A 22851-nucleotide genomic window follows, 5' to 3' on the forward strand; every position below is an offset into this window, starting at 1 on the left:
AGGGGCCAGTAAGAGGCAGGACCAGCATAGTGGGATGGCTGCTCAGTACAGCCCTTGTGTTTCAACATGCATGGTTCCTACAGTTCACTGTGGTATCTTGGGCCATGGATATCAGCACAGACCCCAGATGCAGCAGGATCATGAACCCAGCTATAGCCCTTGGCAGCAGCCTGGCTCCAGATATCACCATCACCTTGGGTGGCAGCACAGGCCACTCAGATCAGCTTGGCCCCAGTGGCAGCATGGCTCTCGGACAGCACCATGAGCTCAGGTGGGTGTCTAGGCACTGGGCATCTGCTTGGTCTCCAGTGGTAACTGAAGTCATGGACATCAACCTAGACCCTGGCTGCTGTAGGACCACAGATCCTGACACGACCCTCCACAGTAGCCCAGGCCCTGACATCACCATGGCCCCAGGTGGCATGCAGGCCACACATCAGCCTGTTCCTCCACACCTTTACTTCTTCAGTTCCACCTCTTTCCACAGCACAGCACATGGACCAATCTGCTTCTCCTTCTCTCCCATTTCCCCACCACACATCATTATGACATCTACCCTCCCGGCACCATCGGGCCTATGGATATTTTCAGCCAGCCTGGGGTCATCACTATGGGGTTTTTAAAGGTATATATTTAAATTTGTCTCTATTTTTTTCATTTATGTATATGGGTGTTTTGTCTGCATGTGTGTCTTTGCACCACCTATGTACAGTGCTAATGGAAGCCAGAAGAGAGTGTCAGATTTCTTGGAACTGGAGTTACAAACAATTGTGAAACACCATGTGGGTGCTGGGAATAGAAACTGGGTCCTCTAGAAGAACAGTCAGTGTTCTTAACCACTGAGCCATCTCTCCAGGCTTCACTTGTCTCTTTAACTGGCCTTTCAAGGACAAATGGCAGATCCTAGTCTAGTAGGGCTTCCAGGGTAAAAATTAGCTTATACAATGCAGGACAAATTCAGAATATTTGCTTAGTAGGCCACTTGTTCGTTCCAGGCTGTCCAGACCACATAATAATCACACAGAAACTGTATTAATTAAATTACTGCTTGGCCAATCACTTAAGTGTATTGCTAGCTAGCTCATATCTTTGGTTAACCCATTTCTATTATTTTATATTTTACCACAAGGCTCATAGCCTACCAGCAAGGTTCCAGCTGGCAGCTCACATCTTTCTCCAATGGCGACTCCATGGGGTCTTACTGAGTCTGCCTTCTTTCCCCCAGCATTCAGTTTAGTTTTTTCACCTAACTCTATTTTTGGCTCTGGCCAAAACAGCTTCTTTATTCATTAACCAATAAAAGCAACACATAGACAGAAGGACTTACAACACCATATTTAGGTTAGGCATTGTCTCTCATGGGAAGAATGCCTGTCTAGCATGCTCAAAGTCTTGGGTTCATATTGAATGTCAAACTAATGATAACAAAAATTATTGAAATAACCTAAGGGTTTTTCTTCATTTGTTTTGATTTTTGTTTTTTTTCAGGATAGGGTTTCTCTGTGTAACAGTCCTAGCTGTCCTGGAACTAGCTCTTGTAGACCAGGTTTGCCTCGAACTCAAAGAGATTCACCTGCCTCTGTCTCCCGAGTGCTAGGATTAAAAGCATGCATCACCACCACCCAGTGAAATAACCTAAGTTTAATAAATGAAACCAAGAAATAACTTGGTACTAGAGATACATCTCAGTGGGTAAAAACCCACCACCAAGCTTGACAACTTCAGTTTGATTTCCAGAACTCACACTGTGGAGGAAGAGAACCAGTCCCTATAGTTCTGCCATCTCCATAAGCATGCCGTGGTAATGCACAGATTTCTCTGTAGCTTTGGAGCCTCTCCTGGAACTCACTTTGTAGAACAAGCTGACCTTGAACTCATGGAGATCTTCATCTCTTTCTCCCAACTGTTGGGATTAAAGGCTATGCACACATTTCTTATTTTGAAATTTGCTGTCTTCTAGCAAGGGAGTACCTTAAAAAAATTTTTAAAATGTGTTCTGGTGTTTTGCCTGCACATCATGTACTTGCAGTGCTGCATCAGATACCTTGGAACTGGAGTTCCAGACTGTTGTGAGTTAGGACTGTGGGTGTTAGGGATTGAACTGGCTCCTCTGGAAGAATAACTAGTGCTCTTAACCACTGAGCCACTATTCAGCTTTTTTTTTTTTTCCCTAGACAGGGTTTCTCTCTGTAACCCTGTTTTTGAACTCACTCTGTAGATAAGGCTGGCATCAAAATCAAGAGATCCACCTACCTCTACCTCTGCTTCCTTTGTTCTTGGATTAAAGGCCTGCGATGCCATCACTGCCTGGCTATACTCAGCTTTTTTGTTGCTTTTTGTTTGTTTTTGAGACAGGGTTTTGGTGTAGCTTCGGAGCCTGTCCTGGAACTAGTTCTTGTAGACCAGGCTGACCTCTAACTCACAGAGATCTGCTTGCGTCTGCCTTGCAAGTGCTGGGATTAAGGGTGTGCACCACTTGGCTTGTACTCAGCTTTTTATTGGGGTTCTCTGCATGGAAACTCAGGTCCTTATGCTTGCTCAGGTTACTGACTGGACTATCTTCCCAGCCCCCCCCCTCTCTCTCTCTGTGTGTGTGTGTGTGTGTTTTGTGGTTTACTTGACAGGGCCTCAGGTAAACCAAGCTGGTTTCAATTTGCATGCAGCTGAGGGCCAACTTGAACTCCTGATCCTATTGCCCCTACCTGTTAAGTGCTGGAATTACAGGTGTATGCCACCACACCTGGCTCATTTTGTTCCTTTCCATGCTAAGCAAGGTCCCAGGACTGACAGAGCATTTGCCATTACAGAATAAGATTACTTTTCCTCCAGCTTCCGGGTGGACCTCCCTTCACTGAGCATTCCCATCATCTCTGGGTTCTAAAAGTCTCCTACGCGCCTCTTGGGTTTGAGAGCACATCCTCTTCGAGGCTGGCCTTGCAGTTTCTGCTACCTGATACAAAGCCTTAGACCTGTCAGTATTTGTTATGGTGACACTCCAAGTCCAGGCAGTAGAGTCAACTGCTCTTCTATGCAATTGTGTTACAAATCTAGAACCAAGTATCCTAAGTCAGCAGCATCCTGCATTCCTGTGTGCACCTTCATACAGGTGCCTGTGGGGCAGGTTAATGCTGCATGCCTTCCTCAATCAGTTCCACCTCATTCTTAGAGGCAGGGTTTGCATGATGAATCTGGGACTCACTAACTAGGCTAGGCAGGTTAACTAGTGAACCCCCGGGATCTGTTTCTGGTTCCCTGGTACTGCGATCACACCTCCATATCCAGCTTTTGTGTGGGTTTGGGGGATTGAACTCAGGCCTGAATGCTTGTATTTCAAGCACTTCACTGAGAAATACTCCATCCCACCCTGATCCTCTGGACTTTGTGTGTGTGTGACTGTGTAAGGCCTCACTGTGTAGGTCTGACTGGTTTCAGACTTACAAAGATCAGCCTGCTTTTTACTGTTTGTCCATTTTTCTATAGTTTTTCTAGACAGGGTTTCTCTGCAGCTTTTGGATCCTGTCCTGGAACTCATTCTGTAGACCAGGCTGGTCTCAAATTCAGAGATCTGCCTGTCTCTGCCTCTTGAGTACTTGGATTAAAGTGTGTGCCACCCCCGCCTGGCCGCTTGTTCATTTTTTATTCTGTGTGCATGTGTTTTGAAACAAGGTTTCGTTATTCAGTCCTGGTTGATCTGGAACTCACTATGCATCAAGCTGGCTTGGAACTGACAGTAATTCTTGCATGTGAGCTTGCCAAGTGCTGAAATTACACATGTGCCACCTTATCTGGCTGGTTCTTCCTTTTACAATCAATCCTTGTACCTCTGGCTCTATGTTTAATGATGGTCCCTGTAATAACAGTTGAGTGGTTAACTGGAAATTTAAGCATGATATTGGAGATATAGAGAAGTTGGAAAAACAGATAGGAGAAAGAGGGAGAGTATATGAAGTTTTTGGCACAGAAGGGTTGAGTGTAGTGATGAAACTTTTATTTTTCTGGAACTGGAGAAAAAGTAGATGATCCTGGTGTCCTTTGGAACTTAAGGGAGCAGGCCCTGTTTGAGTTACCATATATGAGTGGTATCTTGAGCTGGAAGAGTAAAAGGCTGGAGAGATGACTCAGAGGTTAAGAGCATTAACTGTTCTTCCAGAGGTCCTGAGTTAAACTCCTAGAAACCATATGGTGGCTCACAACCATCCATAATGAAACCTGGTACCCTCTTTTGGCCTACAGGCATACATGCAGACAGAATACTGTATACATAATCAATCAATCAAAAAAAAAAGAGTAAAAGGTTTAAGGTGAGACAGGTGGATCCAATGAGAGAGTCCCTCAAACTTGGCAGCTATGGGAGTTACAAGAATTACTTTAAAGGGGACTGCCATTTAAGGGGCATTGGTCTGGGGGGAGGAGAGAGTAGTACCTGATCTCCTATTTTAATCGGCAGTGGGTATAAATTGGCACATGGTTGAGGTAATGAGTAGTTGGTAAATACTAGGGTAAATAATAGGGAGCAAATATGGGATAACAACAGAGGAAGCAGGTGATCAGGAAGGGGAGAGGTTTTAGGTGAGAGGCTGAGAGTTAAAACCCGGCCGCCCATATATGAGTTCAAAGGGCGAGATGAAAAGAGGGCTTTTGTAATGAAAACAGCTTAGTATTGGCATAAAAACAGAGATGCTGACCAATGGAATCAAACTGAAGACTCGGATATTAATCCACACACCTATGAACACCAGATTTTTGACAAAGAAGCTAAAATTATACAATAGAAAAAAGAAAGCATCTTCAAAATTGGTGCTGACATAACTGGATGTCAACCTGTAGAAGAATAAAAATAGATCCATATCTTTCGCCATGCACAAAACTCAAGTCCAAATGGATTAAAGACCTCAATATAAATCCTACCACACTGAACGTAATAGAAGATATCTTGATTGAGGGAGCCATTATAGGGTCAGCAGAAACCTGGCTCTAGAGAAATTTCCAGGAATTCACAAGGATGACCCCAGCTAAGACCCTAAGCAATAGAGGAGAGGGGGCCCAACCTTGACTTGCCCTGTAGTCAGACTGATTATTATCTTAAATATTACCATAGAGCCTTCATCTAGCAACTGATGGAGGCGGAGGCAGAGGCAGAGACCCACATCGGAGCACTGGACTGAGCTCCCAAAGTCCAGTTGAAGAGTGGAAGGCATGAGAGTATGAGCAAGGAGGTCAAGACCATGATGGGTTCACCCAGTGAAAGAGTTTGCCTGAGGTAATGGGAGCTCACCAACTCCAGTTAGACTGGGAAGGAACAAGCATAGGACCAAACTAATTCCTCTGAATGTGGTTAACAGTTGCATGGTTGGGGCAGACTGAGGGTCCACTGGCAGTGGCAGCAGGATTTATCCCTACTGCATGTTCTGGCTTTTTGGATCCTATTCTCTTTGGATGTATACCTTGCTCAGCCTAGATATAATAGGAAGGGCCTTGAACCTTCCACAAGGCAATGTTTTCCTCAAAAAACAAAACAAAAAAAGCTGCCTAGCGCATGCACACTGGGGGATAGTGTGGTTATATCATATGCAGATGATGGAGCGCGCACATGCGCGCAAGGGCTCACACAGCTGCGTCATACATAGATGATGCAACCATGCTGCCGGTGGGTTATGCAGGGTCCTTTAAGATTCCCAGGGTCATTAGGCACTTCTACCTGAGGGCTTGTCCGCACATGCGTGGTCCCAGAACCCGGAAGTGTCAGTCATGTTGTGTGGCTGAATCATTACACTGCCTACAAGTGGAGCCATGCAGTACTCAGACAACTCTCAGACTTTTAGTACTAGCCAGCCATCGTTAAAGGTATTTGTCCAGTTTCCTTGGTTACTGCACTGTGTGGCTGACCTGAGGTAAAACTCAGGTAAGGAAATTCTCTGGCCTCTGATGCTTTCTTTTGTTTGAAATTTTATTTCTTTCTGTGGAATCTGAAGTTGATAGCAATATTTTGAAGTAAAACCCACCATTTTGGAGCAGGGGATGTTAGTAGAATGCTTGTCTAGCACACATGAAGCTCTGGATTTGATCCCCAGGAGCTCAAGATCATTCTCAGCTATATAGTAAGGTTGAGGCTGCCCATGCTATATGAGACTGTGTCTTTAAAATAGGAAACAACAACAACAACAACACAAAAGTCTCCAAATGACCCCGACCCAAACAACAGTAATGAAACCCACAATAACAAAAATCACAAATCACTATTTTTCATCAGAGTAACTTTTACAAACCCACCTTGGGTTAACCTGAAACTTCTGAATGGGATGTGCTGAAGGAGAAAATGTGGAAGCCCAGAAACATGAGCCTATTTCCATGTTGACCAAAGATTAAAGAGTTGGAACTTACCTCTAATCCTTCAAGGTTATTGCGTTTCTACCTCAGACAAAGGTCTTACCTAGATTTAGGTCGGAGAGTTCTGTTCTTTCAAGATTATTGTCAACAAATGTGGTTAATAGCCAGACCTTGTATTTCAGGGATAGAGAAGTAGGTATGTTTCTACCTCAAACAAAAGTCTAAGTATCCAACTAAGGTTCCAGCTCCTTTAGGAAGATAACATTGGATTTCACCCGGGGAGTGGTTTGCCTACAGAATGTTTTTGTCTAGGGCGTGAGCCTGACTTGTTTAGTTCTAGCAACAAAATGTTTAACTATGGATGTAGCCCATGACCCTCAACTGGTCTGTTCATTCCTTTCCTTGTATCATGTTAATAAAGTTTTTTTTTTATCTTACTCCTACCTTTTGGGATCGGGATTATTTTAAGTAATTGGAAATTAAATGCGGGCAATTTCAGTATTCACTCCCTCCCAGTACTATTCTCTGTTTTTCTGTCTCATTATTTTTGCGTCCTTATATTCTTTACTAGTATTTCTAAGTCTAAGTGAAGACATTCTAAGGTGGGAAATCCTGCCTCTAACCTGGGTCACGCCTTCTCTGGACGTCTATATAAGAACGCAGAAGAAAGATTTTGCTCTTCGCCTGCCTGCTTTGCCTCATTAGCAATCCCCATACTTCACTGGCCTTAGAGCCTACTTCTTCAGGATTCCAGCATATATTGAAGATCAGCTGAGATGTCCAGTCTGTAGACTGAGCAAGTACTGGATTCTTGGGATTTTCCATTCATAGGCAGCCACTGTTGGATTAGCTGGACCTAATAAATCTCCTTTCTATATATACAGGGAGAGATTCATTCTATCAGAGAACCCTACTCAAAGAGCAAGCACTCTCAGCTGTGAGCCATTTCTTCAGCTGAAGACATTTAAACAGTAGCTTTGTATGATTATCTGTCAGACACAGGGGCTAGATCTAATTTTTCAATGCTATTATTAATTTTAAATTGATCTATTCAGTTGTTAACAGTAAGTAAAATAATATTTTAAAGCAGAGGTCAAAATTAAATCAATATACTAATTCAAAATGATTATGAAATACACTAAAAGCCTCCGAATACAAAATATTACTAAGCAGAGTTCAATGTTTGAGCTATAAGACACACATGTACTTACATATATTGGGTTGTGGTGGTTGTTCCTGATCTTTGCAACTCAAATGCACATATAAAATTCATGAGAACATAACTGGTCCAAGACCTTTCATGTTTATAGACAAACCCACACCTATTGCTACAGTGAGACAGAAACAGCTGAGCTTCACTGGTAAGGTTTTCAAGTAATGTTATGTACAGTTTTATTGCCAGTATATGCACAACAGTAAGCATAGAACTATAAATACACAATGTCATTAACAGCAGAAAACAAAACTGTTACAGGTAGGGGAGAATATGGAGCAATATCTTTTCCTTGCTGCTAGAACAGAACAAAAACAAAGGAAGGGAAAAGTCTACAACCAATCGTCCGTCCAGTTCTCTTGGCTTAAGTTCTTTACATACATTTCTACAATTTTTTTTCATCTGAACAAAGTATAGATAACTCTGTAACAATAGCAAACTGCTTCCCTAACAGTCATTTGCTTTCCAGTCAAATTCACCTTATGTGAGGATTAGAAAAAAACAAAAAACAAAACAAAACAAAACAAAAGGTCAAGATGAGAAATCAATAGTATCCTGGTTCCAAATTACCTAATTTGGTCTTTTACCCAAACTGGTAATATTTAAAAGCTGGCTGCACATAAAAATAATAGCTTTAGCAGAAGTGATTTAAAAAAAAATGTTGGAAGGTAACAAAACATCACCTTAAAGTAGTTTTCCAAGACACTACAGGCAGCGAGTCAGTTAAAGTGTCAGCCCTGAGGAGGTAGAAAGTGTGAGCCCATTGTACAAGAGCCTCGGCACCATCTTCTCTCTCATCAGGATCAGTGTCTTCATAGGACAAGTTCATGGTCAAAGGAAACCAGGTTCCATCATTCAACAAAAAGGTGCTAGTTGACTCCCATGGCAATAATTAGTTTATCAACTAAGAAACAGAAGACAGTCAAAGACACACATGCACTTGATTTTTCTCATCTGTTTCCATTATCAAGTCTATTCATAAGTGAATTTGATATTAATAAATACAACAAAAAGCATCATTCACAACAAAGATAAACCAAAAAGTTCTGCAACAAAACCTTCCATTTTAATAATTCCCATGGAAACCCAGGCAGGTGATTTGGTGCAGCTTTCTTACGGGGTCAGAGAAGGGGCTTTGAACAAAGGTGGCAAGATCAAGAACCAAAGACACCATCAGTCTTACAGAACTGGCTGATTCTATGATATTTCTCTTTGAGGTCATCCCAAAGAAGTCGCAGCTAATGACACGTACCACCGCCACATCAACGGAGTCTGGCTGGAGTTCCAAGTAGCCCTGCTTTGTCTCACATCATTGTCAATATTTCTAGCATAGGACATGATACGGAACAAAACTCAAAGTAGCAATAAAAATATTCTGCAGTTGAACAAAGGCAAAATTAAAAGTTTAGACTGTTAAACTTTTAAAGCCTGAAGCATTCCTGTTTAACCAGTATTTAAAAAAATTTATACAATCATAACACTGGCAAAGGTTAATGGGAAGACAAAGAAGTACAAACATGTGAAATGGTGAATTAGATTAAAAAATTACTTTGTACTGATCAACTGATGTTAATACTGCTCTTCCTGAATTTGGAATAACTATCATAAAGTCACATGCAGACTGAGGACACCCTCTGTTACAGAAAATACAAAACGGAACAAAACAAAAAGCTAGAACTGGGAAAGGGTAGCTTAGTCCCCAAAGCTGTACTTGAGAGTTTCCTTTCCTTGAGGAGGGCGGGCAGTTGCCTTTTCAGAGACCTGGGAGGCTCCACCTGCAGCACTAACTTTGTCCAGACACATCAGTAGTAGGGTCAGCTCCTGCAGAGCCCGTCTGTGCACGTTTGATGTAAAGGTTCAGCAGCTTCATCTGTGGATCAAAGCCACATGCACCGTTTGATCAAACTGCTCTAATTATAATAATACGCTCACTAAGAAATCACATATATACACAGATGAGATCTGAAAGACAGGTGTGTTTAGAGATAGGGTCTCCCACAGTCATGCTGTCCCTCTTGTTTTCATCATGATCAGTTTATGTGGTGCTGGGGTCTGAGCCCAGGGCTTTGAGCATGTTAGGCAAGCTCTTTACAACTGAGTCACATGTCTTACCCCTTATGTCTATTTTTACTTTGCTATTTTGCAACTTAAAATATAAATTTGTTCACAGTAATGACAATTGTTGGGGTTGGGAAAACTCTGAATGAAGGTAAATGCCTCCAGTTGGCTACACTCAGCTATAATTCAACTGTTAATAGTTAATTCTCATCCTGTAGATAAGAACAAGTTTCAAAGCTCCGGTAGTATTAATCCAGTAAGACGAATAACCTTTATATAACTGATTAAGTCTTAAGGATGAACTAGAAAGTTCTAGTTTAAGATACCAAGTCAAAGTTGCATGTTAATCTGGATTACCGTAAAGCCACAGGAGGAGCTAGAGGAGTGGTAGCCCACACCTGCAACCTCAGCACTCAGGGGCAGTGACAGAAGATCTGATGCAAACCCAGGGCCAGCTTGCACAGCAGAACTTAACACAGAAAATTCAGTCTTCTTGCTCATCCCCAAACCAGAACAAGACAAAAGAACAAAGCTGGAGAGAAGAGGAGTCCAGTATTTGATTGTCTGCCTGTCTGCTTTTGGAAACAGTCTTGAGCTATAGTTTAGCCTGGCCTGGAATTTGCTATGTACCCTAGCCTGGCCTCCAAGTAGCAATTCTCAGAACTTGAAATGGAAGGTCAAGATTCACAGGAAGCAGGGCAGCTGCAAACACTGTTTACTGGTGTCCTAAGCTTCAGAACTGCAGACAATAGTTTAAGAAAACATCTTGACAGATCAGATGGTAATGAGAGACTCCCAAACAAAACGTTCCAGGCCCCCCTCCTTTTGGTGACTTAGTCTTGTGTTAAGAAGTAGAGACAGCAGTGTGTACTCAATTACACAAGGTTGATAGTGGAACCAAAGAAAAGATTTTAAAGCCTAGTGTCCCTTATCAGTTTAGAAAATGTGGGTGGTGTGACAGATGCAGAAAATAACTGGGGGGAGGCACACCTTGAAAAAGTATGGCATGATTGAACCATAAAGCTAGGACAGAATAGAAAAGGGAGAGAATTTGCTCTTCTGAATTATGATCATGAGATAGTTGGTAAAAATTATGCTCAAAAATACTAATGGGTACAAACTGTGAGTGTAAAGGCCTTCCAATGTGAGAGGTGGTCTGCTGGATCACAGAGAGGTCCTGTGGGTGGATCTGGGTACTCAGGGGATGTAGAGGACACTTTGGAGGTAACAGGTAATTTTAGCCATGGTGGAAATTTCAGTGGACAGGAAGCTACAGTGATGGAGGCGGCAGCATGGGTGCTATTCGAGAGGTAATGGTGACCACATCAGTGGTACTGGATACAGGAACCGAGGAGGCTATGGGAGTGATGGACAGCAATATGAAAACCACGATGGTGATGACCATGAAGTTCTGGTTGCTGCAATTATGGTGACGGTGACTCTAATGAGTCTTGGAAATATAATGGCCAGCAGCCATTAAACTAAGGACCATGACTGGAGCAGTGTTGGTGGAGGGCACTCCAGCAGTCCCCAAGGTGGTGGGTATGGTAGCAGGTTTAAAAACAGTAAAGTTCTTAGCAGGACAGAGAAAGCTGTGCAGGGCAGGTGGCCGTGAGCCAGCCCTCCTACAGAGTAGATAAGTTAAAGACCTGGCAGAAGACAGTAGCAGCCGTGGCTGGAAGCCCTTCGGCAGGTGCCATTGTACAGCTACTGACCAACTAGCTTCAAAACCCTGAGTGTCCCTTTCACAGGCACTCCTCTTTCTTTCTCACAGTGTCAGGCACATCGCCTGTAGGTGCAGCAGTGGCACCAGAAAAAGATGAGAAACACATTAGGTGTGGTGGCGCACACCTTTGATCCCAGCACTTGGAGGCAGAGGCATGTGGATCTCTGAGTTCCAGGCCTGCTAGACTTTGTCTCAGAAAACAAACAAAAAATTAAGAAACTTAAAGACAGACAAAAAAAAAAAAAGAATAAAGCAACTGATTCTTGTTTAGCCTCTGGGCGCTAGGTTCACAGGTGTGAAGGGTGTCTTAATCAAATTTTCAAGGGAATCTTTAAAAAACTTCAAGTGTTCCACATTTTGGAAAATATAAAGTAATTTGTGAATATTTACAATAATCTATTTTTTTTGTGTGTGAGACAGGGCTTCTTTGTGTAATAGCCCTGGCTGTCCTGGAACTCACCCTATAGACCAGGTTGGATTCGAACACACAAGAGACCTGCCTGCCTCTGACTCCCGAGTGCTGGGATCAAAGTTGTGTGCCACCACCCGCCAACAAGCTGTTCTTAACTAAGATGTAGTGGAATACTAGTTGAAGATGTGGTACATTTGTTTATGCTGTGGAACATTTGATTAACGATGCAAAGATGTGTTCATTCTTTTATGTTGTATTTGTTTGACTCTGTGAAGCTGTGTTACTTTGCCTGCCTAAAACACCTGATTGGTCTAATAAAGAGCTGAATGACCAAGAGCTAGGCAGGAGAAAGGATAGTGGGGATGGCATGCAGAAAGAATAAATAGGAGCAGAAATCTAAAAGAAAGAGAAAAAGAGAGAGAGAGAGAGAGAGAGAAAGAAGAGAAAACAGAGAAAAGAGTGAGGAGGATGTGCCAGGAGCCAGTCACCCAGCTACACAGCAAGACAGGGTAAGAAGCAAAGAAAGGTATATAGAAAGGTAAAAGCCCAGAGGCCAAAAGGTAGGCAAGATAGAAATAGCTTACAAAGTGCATTCATAAGTAAGAATAAGTCTCCGTGTATTTATTTGGGAGCTGGGCAGTGGGCCTCCAAAGAGTCAAAGAGTAAAAATAAGCCAAAAACACTAAACATTTAGTCCTCCCTTAGGGAAGGGTTAGGATGTTAGGGTGGGAGTCTGTCAGCTGTTCCAAATAAACAGGAACTCCAGGTATCAGCTTCACAGCAGCCTGCTGACCATTCCATCTCTGTGCTGTTAGTGACTGCAGCACAGACCTTAGGAGCAAAAAGGAGTTAAAAGGCAGCTGGAGGAATAGAGTCAAAGTGAAAGCTCAGAGAACTATTTACTAAAAGCCGAGCAGCAAGTCCGTCATCTACCACACAGAGAACTAAGTTTTCAGAATGTGTCATGGCTGCTACCCGAGAGCTTCGGTGCTACTTACTTTACTGCCAGTGAGTTGACTGAGATGTGGCTTTAATTCATCACCAATGACCGCATGAACAGCTACCAGGCAGAAGACACAAGCTTTCCGGACGCTGCTTTCTGAATTATCATAACCCTAGAAAGAGAGGTCATGTTGGGATCTCTGACAGTTTAAGAAGGCCACCTTCAAGGACAGAAGAGAGCTCTAACCTGAACTCTCACCTGAGCCAACTTTCATCCTGTAGGCCGGAACGAGACAGCTTTCCTCTCTACCCCACCCCACACTCCACCATCTGTCAATGTTCTTACCACATCTTTCTTTAAAAGCGGCTGGTCTGCACCTGCCCCTTTCCCAATGCACTTTGCAGCAAACACTTCCAGAGAGCCTCCTTCGACAGGTAGCTCTGAGGCAGTGAAGATGTCCTCACAACCAGATGCTGTGATTTGGCAGTCAAGGCCTTCCTATAGCCCAGGCCTAGAAGGGTTCACACACATCTCCCTCTTTAAGTAACCTTCTCCAATAAACCCAGTCTAGATAAAGCACTTCTCTTATGTGTGAATGCACCTTTTATTCTCTCCCATAGTCCACAGAAACCCTATTCTTACGTACAAAATCAATGATCTCAGTATATGAACACAGAACCCTATTCTTACATACTAAACCAATTACATCAGTATTTACCGAGTGAAAAGTCATTCTGCTAAATCATATGATCTTTCTACAATGGCTGCAAAGCAGCAATATTAGACAATATCCTTCTGAAAGAAATTAATATTAAAAGATGTAACTATTCAGTTTTACCATCTTTATAGAATTATACACTTTTTACCCAGTTAGCACAATCCTGATTTCATTACTTGTTTCTAAGTTTAATTCTTCCTGCCAGCTCTCCTCTACTGACTTTTACAACTACAAGAAACACTCAGATACTACTATATTTGACATCCAAATACTGAAGAGCTTACTATGTGACCAGCATAGGTCAGGTTAACAATGCTTAGTGTCCAGTGAGAGATAACTGACCTTTCCAGAAGAGTTACTGAATGCCACAGGCAGGAAACAATACCCAGAAAATACTTCGTAAAGCAATCAAATGAAAGACTAAAGGAGGATGAAGCTAGTTGGGACAATGAATGGAGTGGAGTGGTGTGGGGGCAGAGATGGAGCTCAGTTGGTAGTGTGTTTGTCTAGGTCACACACGTCTTGGGTTTGATTCCCAGCACTGTAAAAAACAGGTTTGGTGGCACTTTAATCTCAGCACTCAGGAGGGGAGGCAAAGGCAGCAAGAACACAAGTTTAAGGTCACCCTGTGCTATATAGCAAGTTCAAGGTCAAACTGGACTACCATAAAATTCAATCTCAAAAAATAAGGACAAGGCACTGGAGAGATGGCTCAGTGGTTAAGAGCACTGGCAAAGGACCAACCACATGGTAGTGCACAGTTATTCGTAACTCCAGTTCCAGAGAATTCAATGCCCTCTTTAGGGCTCTGCAGGAACTGCATGCATGGTGCACAGACATAATTAATACAGGCAAACATCTAGTACATAAAACAAAAATAAATAAAATCTCAAAAAATAAGAACAGGAATGAAGGCTGAATATACCAGACAGAAAGAAGTACATGATTTCATAAACAACCTAGCACTTTCTATATATGAATAAATTCCTTCACTAAAGGAGAACACAAAATTGGGCTGATGTGGTGGTGTATGACTTTTATCCCAGGACCTGGGAGGCTGAAGCAGGCACATTTCTGTGAGTTCTTGGCCCACTGATATACACAGCAAGTTCTAGGTCAACCAGAGATATAAAGTAAGATCCTGTTTCCAAAATCAAAACAAAAACACATTAAGTAGGAAGACAAGGTGGGAGGGATCAGCTGGGGAGTTACATGAGAAATGGGTTCATTCTGGCTGTGGAAACCTGTGAAGGAGCTTAAGAGGTATGACATCAGAGCTGTACTCCGGGGTCGATCTCTGAGACCAGCTTAATCTGGTTTGTATTAGCTTCCTGCTGCTGTGTAACCATTACCACAAACCTTAGACCTCAAATCCCCTTGTTGTAAAGCCTCGGCATGCCAATCTGTCTCCAATTCACATTGTTGTCTCCACTGCCTGTCTGTGCTGTGCATAATCCCCTCTGCCTCTCCCATTTACAAGCATTTATGACAGTGGTTAGGGAGCACTGAAATATTTATTCCAGGTCTGCCTTACCCTAATAGACCTAACTTGTCACATCTGTACACATTATGCATAAAAGATAACTTTTTTATTTTTATTTTTAAGGCTTTCTAAGACAGAATTTCTCTGTGTAACAGGTCTGGCTGGATTTGAACTCAAAAAGTTCTGTTTGCCTCTGTCTCCTGAGTGCTGGGATTAAAGGTGTACATCACCAACACCTGACTTAAAAAGCAACATTTACAAGTTACATAAAACAGAACCTAGCATGTTTGTGACCACTGTTCTAAACAATACATCACTGTCCGTTTCCCCTCTTCATACAAAAATAATTTTTACTCTTATGTGTATGGGTATTTTGTCTGCATGTATGAATAAACCGCATTCATATGTGACCTGTGGAAGCTAGAGAGGGCACAGAATCCCCTGGAATTGGTGTTAGAGATGGTTGTGAGTGATGGGCATCAGACCCAGGTCCTCTTGCTAGTGCTGTTAACTGCTGGCCCATTGTGCCAGCCGTACATTTCCATTTCTGTTTTGTTGAGACAGGGTTTTATTAGAATGCCTATACTGACCTTGAAGTCAAGATACCCTCCCTAAGTATTGGGATTATAGATAAGTACCACTATATTTGGTTCCTCTATCCATTTCCCTGGGCTTTTCCCCTTTTCTCGTTTTTTAAAGATTTATTATTTTACTTTTAATCTTGTATGGTGTGTGAGGGGTGGTGGTGGTGTGGAGGCTAGAGGTGCCAGATTCCTTGGAGCTGGAGTTTCAGAAGGCTGTGAGTCCTTTTGCTCTGTTATTATTATTATTATTATTATTATTATTTGTTTTTGAGACAGAGTTTCTCTATGTAGCCCCCACTGTCCTAGAACTCACACTATAGATCAGACTGGCCTCAAACACAGATCCACTTGCCTCTGCCTCCTGAGTACTGGGATTAAAGGCATATTCTGCCACTACCACCACCCCAAAAACTCTGTCTTTTTTTTTTTTTTTTAAAGAGATAGGATTTCACCTACAGCTCTGACTGCCCTAGCACTATGTAGAACAGGCTGGCCTCACAGAGACTCACCCATCTACCAGGATTAATGCACAGCCATCATGCGCATTATGTTTTATTTTTGAGACAGTTTATATAGCCGAGGCTAGTTTATGCTTTTGGTTTTTTTTTCCCCTTGAGACAGGGTTTCTCTGTGTAGCCCTGGCTGCCCTGATACTCGCTCTGTAGACCAGGCTGGCCTCAAACTTACTAAGTAACTGAGGCCTTGAACTCCTGATCCACTGCAGAGGTGGCTTAGCGATTAAGAGCAATAGCTGCTCTCCCAAAGGATTTGGGTTCGATTCCCCGCACCAGCATAGTGGCTTTCCACTGTCTATGATTTTGATTCTAGGAGATTCGACACTCTCTCTGGCCTCTGGGAACACTGTACCCATGTGGTGCACATATATACATGCAACCATAACATCCATACACATTAACAAACAAACAAACAAACAAACAAACAAGGCCCACAGTCCCTGGCAAAAAAAGTTCTCTAGTTGCTGTCTCTGGGACTGTTCATCTACTGCATTTGCACATTTGTGCAGATGGAAGAGCAGGGCAGGAAGGCTCTGTGTCTGGTCTCCTCCAGCGGCAATCATGCTGCGGCATGCACCAGCCAGCATCTCCTTGCTCCCATGAGGTGTAGTTCTATCGTATGGTAGACTTGATGTGCACTCACTCATCAGTGACTGTTCATGGTGTCGCTGCACCTTTCTCTCACACAGGTGAAACAGCAGGGCTATAATTTTACACTAACTCAAAAAACAAAACAGTTCAGGGAGGAGATGGATCAGTGGGTAAAGGCACCTGCTGCTAAGGCTAACAACCTGAGTTCTATTCCTAAGACCCAAGTGGTGAAAGGAGAGTTGATTCTTTCAAGCTCATTTCTGACCTCTATATGTTTACCTGACATGCAATAAAAATTAAAATAAAGTAAAACATTTGGGCTGGTGCAGGGGATCAAACACATAGACCTGTTCATGCTAGATAACTGCTTTACCACTGAACTAAATTTCCAGACCTACATTAACTTTTTGAGGAATCATCAGTTTTTGTTCTTTTTTCAGTTTCTTTGAGACAGGGTTTCTCTGTAGCTTTGGAGCCTGTCCTGGAACTCACAGAGATCCGCCTGCCCCTGCCTCCCGAGTGCTGGCATTAAAGGCGTGCACCACCACTGCCCAGCTATTAAACAGTTTCCTACAACAGCACACCAACTGGCATTTGTGTTGGCAATATGCCAGAGTCTAATTTCTATACGTCACTAAACCAGCTGCTTCCTATTAACTTGGCTGCAGCCATCTCTCTCTGTGTGAGGTAGTATCTACTATGACTTTAAAAATGCTCATTTATTACTGTGGGTGGGCATGTATGTATGTGACGGCACAAAAGCCAGAGCACACATGTGGACAACATGCCAGAGCATGCATGTGGAGGCCAGAGGACAACTCTGCAGAACTGGATCTCTCCTTCCACTTGAAATGGGGCCTGAGGATGGAACTCAGGTCCTCTGGCTTATGTCTTGACTTGCTGAGTCATTTTACCAGCCTTCCATTGTGTTTTTGTGTTTTTAATTTACTTTTTAATTTTAATTATATGGATATCTGTGATTAATCTAAGTGGGACTTTGTGCACATGAATGCAGTTCCTGCTGAGCCAGCAGAAGGTACTGGATCCTCTTGCAGCTGGAGTTACAAGTGGTTGTGAGCCATTCTGATGTAGGTGCTGGGAACTGAATTTGGGTCCTCTTGAAGAGAGGACAGAGAGATTGGTTTAGTGGTCTAGAGCACTGGCTATACTTCCAGAAAACCTGGGTTCAATTTTCGGCACTCACATGGAAGTTCAGAACCATCTGGGTCTAGATGCTGTCTTCTGACTTCTACAAATATCAGCATGCATATGTGGTATACAAATGTACAGGCAGCCGGGCGGTGGTGGCACACGCCTTTAATCCCAGTACTCAGGAGGCAGAGGCAGGCGGATCTCTGTGAGTTCGAGACCAGCCTGGTCTACAAGAGCTAATTCCAGGACAGGCTCCAAAGCTACAGAGAAACTCTGTCTCAAAAAACCAAAAAAAAACAAAACAAAACAAACAAACAAATAAACAAACCCCCCACAAACGTACATGCAGGCAAAATACCTAGATACATAAAACGACAAAAACATTCTCAAGAGTGGGGGAAGAGCAGTGCATGGTAACCACTGAGCCACTGCTCCAGACCCTCCCCCTCATTGTGTTTTGGACGTATGTTTCCATCAGCGCCTTTCCCACTTGTTCACTGGCTAATTTTACTTGTGTATCTTGCTTAGTGAAATGCCTATACAAGTCCTTGGCCTATAAAAACATTTGTTGTCATTAAGAAAGAGTCTGTTTTTACATATATTCTGGCTGTTCTCAGATACTAACTTGCAAAACTTTTCTCCTATTCTATGGCTGCCTTTTCAGTTTTCTTGGGTATTATAATAATGCAAGCATCTAGAACTGCCCAGGATAGGAATAACTGGAGAACCACCATAAATGGGCTGCCCATGCACGCTTAAGCATTGCTGGGGCATGGATGATGATATCTAAACCCACCCACCAATATCCACAACACAAATTTTTGTCTTGACCATGGCAGTATAGACTGTGCCACTAGTGTTGCTTGAAAACAGTGTAAAATAACCAAAACACACATGCGTCCTGGTGTACTCTTCCAAGCTTTGCAGTTTACCTGGATTAGACCTGGCATGATCTCTGGTAAGAGCATGTTAAGAGTTTCCTTGGATACTCTCTCTATCACTTTTGTTTGCATTTTGATTGCAGCCAGATTAATTGGGTAGTCAGCAGTTTGTATGATTGGACAAAGCACTTTGATGCACTGCTCTGGACTAATTGAAGTAGCCAAGACGGAGGCAGCTTCCTCAGCAGACCTCACCACCTGAAACAAAAGGGAAAGTCAGACATGGGGGGAGGAGGACAAAACTATAAACCCTAAGTACGAATTCCATCAAGCACTTAATTAGGCTTGATATCTTGGATTTGTATTGAAAATATTGAGGTAAATATGAATACAAAAAGTGAGGTAAAGAACAGACTAGCAACTACCAGGAGCTGCTGACACAGGACTCCACTTTATCATTCTCCTTCTTCCCAGTTCTTTACTGTTGGCAGAAGTGTTTCATGACTTTAAGCATTTATTTATTTTACTTTATTTCATGTCATGAGTATGTAAGCGGTACAAGCATTCCTTGAATGTAGGGTCCTAACGATGAACTGAGCCCACTGTGATTTGTAGGGAGAAAGAATATCATGAACATGAAGTAAGGAAAGAGGTTTACATGACTCTTAAGAAGGCTGTTTGCAGGGGCTGACAAGATGGCTCAGAGGTGAGGAGCACTGGCTGCTCTTCCAGAGGTCCTGAGTTCAGTTCCCAGCACCACCTGGTGGTTCACAGTCATCTGTAATGAGATCGTGTGCACACAGGCAGGCAGAACACTGTGTACATAATAAATAAACAGATCTTTAAAAAGGCTTTTACTGAATAAACCTGTAACAGAGACACAGCTCCTGTAAGCGATACACACTTAAAAACATCAATTTGTTATCTTCACTTGTTGTATAAACAGCAAATTCTTATTGCTAAGTGGAATAAAAGGCTAGTGAACTCTAATTAGAAAACGAAGAGCAAAATGGAGAAAGTAAAATTAGATGACTCCCCGAAGACCTATTTTATGGGAATGGTCTTATGACATGTTTGTGTGTGTGAAGGCCAGAACTGGGTGTTATTCCTTAGAAGCCACCCAACATATTCCAAAATAGAATTTTAAATTATATAGTTCTCTCTGTGTGTTATGTATGCATGCATGAATGCCTGGGTATATATGGAAGCCAGAGGATAACTTGGAGGAGTTGCTTTTTCCTTCCACCATGTGAGTCAAACTAAAAGCCTTGGCAGCAAGACCCTTTATCTTGCCATCCTGCAAGTTATTTCTGCAGAAAGGGTCTCTCATTACCACGAGATTTGCCAATTCAGCACGCCCTGGTGATATGCTTGTCTCCATCAGCCTGTCCTGGAATTAGACTCACACCAGCATAGTCAGCTTTTTTCACCATAGGTTTGAGGATTGAACTCAGGTTCTCACCCTTTTGCATTAAATACTGTACTAACTGATTTATGTGCAGCACTATGCTTACATCTTAATCATGCATTATATCAAAAATCAAGTATTTGTGAAGGAAATGATTAAGGGCACTGTTGCTGGAAATGTTAGCTCACACCTGCAATCCCAGCACTTAGAAGATTGAGGCAAGGAGGTGTTTAGAGTTTGAGGTCAGTTAGGTTACATAGTGAGTTTCAGGCAAATCCAAGGTACAGTATAAGACTAAGTGTGGATAGAGGTGCCTGCCATATACACCTGGCAACTGGAGTATAATTTCCAGAAGACACATAAAGGTGGAAAGATAGAACTGACCAAATGCTCACACACATACAACATGCACACATACACAATAAATAAAACCAGAGACTTATCAGGAAGTGCTTACAGGTACAAGAGACAATCATAACACAACAGTAATTCAACTCACCTCTTTATGAGGATCTTTATGGGCTTCCAACGTTTTCATGACAGTCAGTTCTGCATAGTTTTTGAATCTTGCGGGTTGATGCCTTAAGATTTCTTTTAAAACTTTTAATGCCAAAGCCCTGATTGTAGGCTAAGAAGAAACATTTAAATGGTTTTAATATTTGGATGGCACAAATTCTTTCCAAATTTTCAATTTCTATAAGCTCTTTAAGATTGGGAGGAGAGACACTGCATAAATAATTCAATACATAATAAATCATTCTTAGCTACAAAGTCTTTAGTCACTCTCACTTTTGTTGTATCTGGAGACAGGCGGGGGCTCAAAGTTGCAATGTAGCCTAGGCTGACCTGACAGTTGTAATTCTGCTGCTTTCACCTCCAGAATGTAGAGATTACAGGCATTTGCTACTACATCCACATTTTATTTTTAGTTATGTGCATATGAGTGTAGGTGCCTTCAGAGGCCAGAAGCAGGGGATGTCCTGAAGCTGGAGTTACAGGTGGCTGTGAACTACCTAACATTGGGAGTCTAGCATTCAACATAGGGACTACACCAGAGCATTAAGCACTTAAAAAAAAATATTTATTTATCATGTATGCCCGCAGGCCAGAAGAGGGCACTAGATCTCATTACAGATGGTTGTAAGCTACCATGTGGGTGCTGGGAATTGAACTCAGGACCTTTCTGCAAGAGCAGGCAATGCACATAACCTCTAAGCCATCTCTCCAGCATCGCATTAGGCACTCTTAACTGCTTAGCCACCTCTCCAGCCACATACGTAGATTTTTTGTTTGCCTGTTTTTGGTTTTTTCAGCAGGGTTTCTCTGTAGCTTTGGAGCCTGTCCTGGAACTACTCTCCAGACCAGGCTGACCTTGAACTCACAGAAATCTGCCTGCCTATGCTAACCCACCGAGTGCTGGGATTAAAGGCATGCGCCACCACCTTCTGGCTATGCAGATTTTTTAAAAATGATCTTTTCCAGTAAGCCACCACCTCGTGGTGCTACACAGATTATTAGAAATGGGTTAATCAAGATGTGAGTTAGTCAGTAACTAACTCTCTAGAGATAATGGGCCGGACAATGTTTAAATGAATACAGTTTGTGTGTTATTTCCGGGGCTAAGCTAGCCGTGTGGGAGCTGGGTGGGATGAAAAGCAGGCCTGCCCGCAGCCCCTTCTACAGATGGCGCCCGCTTGGAAAAGAATTGAGTAAAGCATGTTTTCTTGGTGGCTGGCTCCATGGCGTCAATTCAGGAAGTAAACTCTAGAATATATACACTCAAATCCAGAGGTTAAATTTAGACTAGCAGCGCAGACCCAAGGGTGGGTAGGGCTGCAGCGCATTTGCAGAAGCAGGGAAGTCCCCTCCCCGATCCGCCGGAGGTTTGGAGGGGGCTAGTCGTCAGAGGTGTGCGACTCTGGAAAGAAGTTCCCCGGCCTAATTCTATTGAACGGAGCTGGGATTCAGTGCAGGCTTTAAGGAGAGCCTAAGGAAGCTGTAGGTAGATGCCTACTGTTCCCGCGGCTGTGCGAATAGGGTTTGCACTAAAGCTAGGAGCTGGCTAGTCAGGGTAAAGGCCGTGGGGCCGCCAACAGACCCCAGGTGCTGTGTGTGGCGGTGAAAGCCCCACGTTCGGGCGCCACTAGGCTTAAGACCATCAGAGTTTGTGAGAAAAAACCAGGGCAGAGAAGTTAAAAATTCTGGAAGTCGTTTAAAGGAGGGACATGGAGAAGAGAAGAAAAACCCTGACTTTTGAGTGAGGCATGGAGGCTGGCAGGGGTTGCACACAGGGCAGAGGGTACCTTCAGGCCCAGAGGGTCAGAGGAAGCATGCTACAGCTTTTAACCGACAGTCAAAAGAAAGACAGGAGGAAAAAGAAAGAGCTATGTTTTTTAAGCTAAAATTCAGAAAAGTACAGGTTCTGCAATGAAGACCTGCGAACAACTCTTGGTACTTGGTTTCAAATAGGGCCTCACGTTATTGCCTAAACTGTTCATGAACTCGATTTTTCTACCTAATCCTTCCAAGTACCCAGCTTTATTACTTTTAAATAAGTAAATAAGTAACATTTTGACTATGAAAGGAATTTTGACAACTGAAAAGAGTTTTTATAATTTATTTGTTGTTGTTGCTTTTTGTTTCTTGAGTTAGTGTTTCACTATGTAACCCTAGCTGTCCTGAGCTCACTCTGTAGACCAGGCTGGCCTTGAACTCACAAAGATCCATCTGCCTCTACCTCCCAAGTGCAGGAATTAAAGGCGTGCACTACAACCACCCAGCAGTGTATCAATCTCCTTTTAACTATTGGAAACTTCTTAAAAATTTTTTAAACAAAAATC

At 42.7% G+C, this 22851-nt stretch overlaps 1 protein-coding gene across 40 annotated transcripts in view; it reads right to left on the reverse strand.

Annotated features, from left to right (window-relative positions):
• Positions 1–7689: 7689 nt before the first annotated feature.
• Positions 7690–22851, reverse strand: part of Clasp2 (cytoplasmic linker associated protein 2) — a 173905-nt gene continuing 158743 nt past the window's right edge. For all 40 annotated transcript variants that reach the window (XM_085688948.2, XM_085688947.2, XM_085688946.2 and 37 more), the window contains 4 exons: positions 20511–20639; positions 18655–18861; positions 12735–12851; positions 7690–9410 (listed from right to left, as the gene is read on the reverse strand). In XM_085688948.2, the coding sequence (XP_085545074.1) occupies positions 9324–9410; positions 12735–12851; positions 18655–18861; positions 20511–20639 (540 nt within the window). In that variant the 3' untranslated portion in view covers positions 7690–9323. The remainder of the gene's footprint in view (positions 9411–12734; positions 12852–18654; positions 18862–20510; positions 20640–22851) is intronic.

Source organism: Myodes glareolus, chromosome 4, assembly GCF_982192425.1.
Source record: "Myodes glareolus chromosome 4, mMyoGla1.1, whole genome shotgun sequence".
Taxonomy (NCBI): Eukaryota; Metazoa; Chordata; class Mammalia; order Rodentia; family Cricetidae; genus Myodes; species Myodes glareolus.